At 43.9% G+C, this 4,942-nt stretch overlaps 1 protein-coding gene across 1 annotated transcript; it reads left to right on the forward strand.

Moving 5' to 3' along the window:
- The first annotated feature begins 3,603 nt into the window (after positions 1-3,603).
- LOC127682749 (TD and POZ domain-containing protein 1-like) lies at positions 3,604-4,668 on the forward strand. The gene has a single exon (XM_052179345.1). It carries the CDS (start codon positions 3,604-3,606, stop codon positions 4,666-4,668), a length of 1,065 nt encoding a protein of 354 aa, XP_052035305.1.
- Positions 4,669-4,942: the final 274 nt, after the last annotated feature.

The raw sequence follows: 4,942 nt of genomic DNA on the forward strand, positions 1-4,942 counted from the left end.
AGAAGAAGGCTTATGGGGCTTGCAGGGAGTGGGGACCCAGAAAAGGGGAAATCATTTGAAATGTAAATAAAGAATACATCGAATAAAAAAAAGAAAGAAAAAAATAAGTGCCCAAAAGATCAACTCTGAAGCTAAAGTCAGAGGTGTCCTTCTGAAAATGATATTCAAGAGACAGAGGCAGAAGAACCTAAACTGAAGTGGTACCCTAGGATACACACTAGGGCTGTTCTGGGAAAATAAGTTTATTTTAATTGATGTCATTCTTCATAACTAAGTTAATATCTAAAACAAACACAAAAACATTAAATGAAAAAAAATGACACAGGTTGAGCTATTATTAAAAAAAAAAAAAAACAGTTGAGCTATCTGTACCATGGAGGTGGGGATGCTCCACAGCCATCTGTGCACAGGTCCCACCAGAAGAGAGCTGGGCTCCCGGGAGTGCTGGCACAGGCTTACAGGCCCACAGGAAGTACAAGCTCCAGGTAGGAACACAGAAACAACAGAACCATGTAACACCAAAAATAACAAGATGGTGAAAGTCAAGCCCAAGAACCCTACCAACAAAAACCAAGGCTACTTAGCATCATCAGAAGCCAGTTCTCCCAGCACAGCAAGTTCTGGATAACCAAATATACCACAGATCAAGATTTGAATTTAAAATCACATTGCATGATGCTGATAGAGGACTTCAAGACCAACTCACTGATAAGTGGATATTAGCCTAGAAGCTCAGAATACCCAAAATACAATTCAAAGACCACATGAAGCTCAAGAAGAAAGAAGACCAAAGTGTTGCTACATTGATTCTTCTTAGAAGGGGTACAAAATACCCATGGGAAGAAATACAAAGTGTGGAGCAGAGAGTAAAAGAATGGATATCCATAGACTTCCCCACCTGTGGCAGGGGCATCCCATATGCAGTTAACAAACCCAGACACTATTGTGGATGTCAATAAGTGCTTGCTGACAGGAGCCAGATATAACTCTCTTCTGAGAGGCTTTGCCAGTGCCTGACAAATACAGAGGGGGATGCACACACATCCCAACATTGAAATGAGCAAAGGGTTTCAATGGAGGAACTAGCTAAAGGACCCAAGGTGTTGAAAGTGTTTGCAACCCCATAGGATGAACAAAAATACGAACCAACCAGTAATCCCAGAGTTCTCAGGGACTTAAGCACAAATGAGAGAGTACACATGGAAGAAACGATGACTCCAGACACATGGGTAACAGAGGATAGCCTGAACAGACATCAATGAGAGGAGAGACCCTTGGACCCTTGAAGGCTCATTGCCTCAGAGTACCCCTACCAGGTCAGGGAAGCTGGAGTGGGTGGGTTAGTGAGCAGAGGGAGGGGATGGGATAGAGGTTTTCAGGGGGCATTGAGCAAAGAGGACATTTGAAATGTAAATAAAGAAGATATTTAAGTAAAATTGAAAAAAAAATAATGGCAAAAAGGCCAGAACACAAAACCTGGGCTCACTCACTCTGCTGCAATCCACGCTGGAAGCCAATGTTTTGACATGGTTCACCTGACAATCTACTCCATCTACCAGCTTCTGGAGGTCATGGAGGAGCCACTCCTATGATGTTTCAGAAAGCAGAATCCTTGAACCAGAACATTGATTACTTGCAGTGGAAATTTGCATGTAATGCTGTTTGGGCAGAACACATACACACAGACACACATACGCTACTAATGCTATGTTTTCCATGCAGACAGGAGGCTAGCGTGGCTGTCCTCTCAGAGGCTCTACCAACAGCTAACTGAAATGCAGTTACAGCTAAGCATTGGATTGTAGTAGGGGAACCCTATGGATGAGTTAGGCGAAGGATTAAAGGAACTAAAGGAGATGGCAACTCTAAAAAAAATGACCAGTATCACCTAATCTGGACTTTCAGGGGCCACCAGAGACTAAGCCACCAACCAGTGAGCATACATGAACTTGTCTGATGCCCCAAGAACAAATGAAGTACAGGCATACCTTGTCTGGCCTCAGTGGAAGAGGATGTGCCTAATCCTATAGAGACTTAATGCCCCAGGGAGGGGGAATGCATGGGGAGCACCCTCTCACAGGCCAAGGAGATGGGGGAGGGCTGAAAAACTGTGAGGGGAGCACTGCAGTGAGGTAGAATTTCAGATGAAAATTAATAAAACAAAAATTGAAAAAAGGAGAATCAAGCCAGGCAGTGGTGCCACACACCTTTAATCCCAGCATTAGGGAGGCAGAGACAGGCAGATTTCAGAGTTTGAGGCCAGCCTGGTCTACAAAGTGAGTTCCAGGACAGCCAGGGCTACACAGAGAAACCCTGTCTCAAAAAACCAGATAAACACACACACACACACACACAGAGAGAGAGAGAGAGAGAGAGAGAGAGAGACAGAGACAGAGACAGAGACAGAGACAGAGACAGAGAGACAGAGAGAGAGACAGAGAGACAGAGAGACAGAGAGAAACAGAAAGAGAAGCATTTAGGATATTCCAGAACCATTGTTCTAATTGGCTCTGAAGAAGGATTTCCTCGGAGGGAAGTACAAGACTACCACCGACCAAATTGGGAGGAGTGATCACAAGGTCTGTGCTTCTGATTGGAATAACACACAGGAAAGAAGAAAGCCATCTTCAGAGTTTTGGGGCTCTGATTCCTGACCACCATACAGGAGCTCTTCTACATGCCCTCCATTTGGTGAACACTCAGACTCTTGACCAGTTAAGGAAAACATCCCTTCCCTGATCAGGTTTATGGCAGAAATCAGTGTAAAAGCCAGCACATGAGTAAATAATAGCTTTGCAGATATTGACATGATACCTTCATTTATGGAAGTCTGAAGTATCAGTAAGCAAAGTACCCTGGTGATGGCTCTTCTTGTCTAGACTACCTGTGGACTCATGTAACATATAAAATGGAGGGATCATCTTTTAAAAGCTTGTTTTGCTTAAATTGAAATAGATAGATCCAGTTCAAACACAGATTCTTAGGGTTGAAAATCACACACCTTTAATCTGAGTCTTCAGGCAGTAAAACAAACACCTTTAATCCAGAAGCTGAGACGTGAAGACACATCCTTAATAGGGCCATGCCTTCTACTGGAGGCCTATATAAGCATATGAAGAAGGAGACTTTGTGTCTTTGCCCGCCTGCTCTCATCTTACTAGCAAGCCCATTTCTTCACTGGCATTAGACTCTACTTCAGAACACCAGCATATACTGAAGAAAACCTGAGACTTCAAACCTTGTGGACTAAGTAAGTACTGACTGTAGTCATTGTTATATTAGTTGAATTTATGTTATTCTCATATATCCTCTTTCTATTTATATAAAGGAATTAATTCTGTATTTTCAATAAACACACACAGATATACACTCAGAGAAGAGAGAAAGAGAGAGAGAAGACAGAGAGGGGGGAAGAGAGACACAGAGAACCAGAGACAGTTACACAGAGACAGAGAGAGAAAAACAGCAGACAGAAAGAATTTAGGAGAAATCTAAAATAAAATCTAAAGAGTATATATAATTGTATGTATCAGGATGAAGAATCAATAAATGCTAGTTCTTCTTTTCAGATCAATGTTAACCTCCAAACTACCGCCAACAGAAATGTCAGGGGACATGGAAGCCAAGGGCTCCACACAGATCAGTGTAAAAAACATCTGCTATGAGTGGACCATTAGCAACTTCTCATTTTGCATGGATGGAATTCAGAAAGAGATTAGAAGCCCAGAGTTCTCATTAGACGACAATGAGGAAGTGGCAGGGTGTTTGAGAGTATACCCAAATGGAGTTGATAAAGAAAGCAAAGTTTACCTGTCAGTTGACCTGGGATTGCTCAGCTGTCCCGTGTGCCCAGTTTGGGCAAAGTTTGAGTTCTGGATCATAAATTCCCAAGGAGAGAAATGTCAAAGTAGGAAGAACCCCAGTGTTGTAAGCTTTTGGCAATACCAACACAGGGGATTCAAAGAGTTCATCCTTCGAGATTTCCTCCTCTCCCATCAGCATTTACTTCTCCCTGAAGACCAGCTCACCATCTGCTGCAAGGTGAGCATAGCGGGAGCCATCTTCAGCATGCATGGACAGAACATGACACCTGCAATCAAGGATCCAAGGCATGTGTTGGCAGATGACCTAGGGAAGCTTTGGGAGAATTCCGTCTTCACAGACTGCTCCCTATTGGTAGGTGGCCATGAATTCAGGGCTCACAAGGCCATCCTAGCAGCTCGCTCTCCAGTTTTCAGAGCCATGTTTGAACATGAAATGCAGGAGAGACTAAAAAACCTCGTTGAGATTCATGACTTGGATCCCCAAGTCTTCCAGGAGATGATGGGCTTCATCTACACATGGAAGGCACCAAACCTCAAGAGCTACTCCATGGCCTCTGGTCTGCTGGCAGCTGCTGACAGGTATGGCCTGGACGGCTTGAAGGCCATGTGTGAGGATGCCCTCTGCAGGATCCTCTCTGTGGAGAATGCTGCAAACACTCTCATCCTGGCTGACCTCCACAGCACACAGTGGCTGAAGACTCAGGCCCTGGATTTCATTACAGATTTTGCCTATGAGGTCTCTAAGAGCTCAGGGTGGAAGTCATTGGTGGAGTCACATCCCCCCTTGGTGGCTGAAGCCTTCTGCTCCCTGGCTTCTGCACAGTGTCCTTCTTTGGAGCCATGATTTAAATGCCTAAAGTGATCTCAGAAGATGGACAGCTGTGACCTGTACCTCTTCTGCAACAGCAACAACCAGCTTTTTTACCAATGACTTCTGCTTAGACAATGGTATTGAGGGAGCATTTGCACTTTATCAGGGGAATGGCAGCATGGTGGCTCAGGATTTAAAACACCTGCAATATATTATACATACTGAAATGGTAGGTGTGCAATAGGCAGCACTGCAGTCTGGGACACTCTACATGACATCTATGATGTTAATGTTCCTGTTTGAATTT

The sequence above is a fragment of the Apodemus sylvaticus genome, chromosome 4 (genome assembly GCF_947179515.1).
Source record: "Apodemus sylvaticus chromosome 4, mApoSyl1.1, whole genome shotgun sequence".
NCBI classification, from domain to species: domain Eukaryota; kingdom Metazoa; phylum Chordata; class Mammalia; order Rodentia; family Muridae; genus Apodemus; species Apodemus sylvaticus.

Coding starts and splice junctions, on each gene's coding strand:
- LOC127682749 (XM_052179345.1), top strand. CDS start 3,604: ATGTCAGGGGACATGGAAGCCAAGGGCTCCACACAGATCAGTGTAAAA.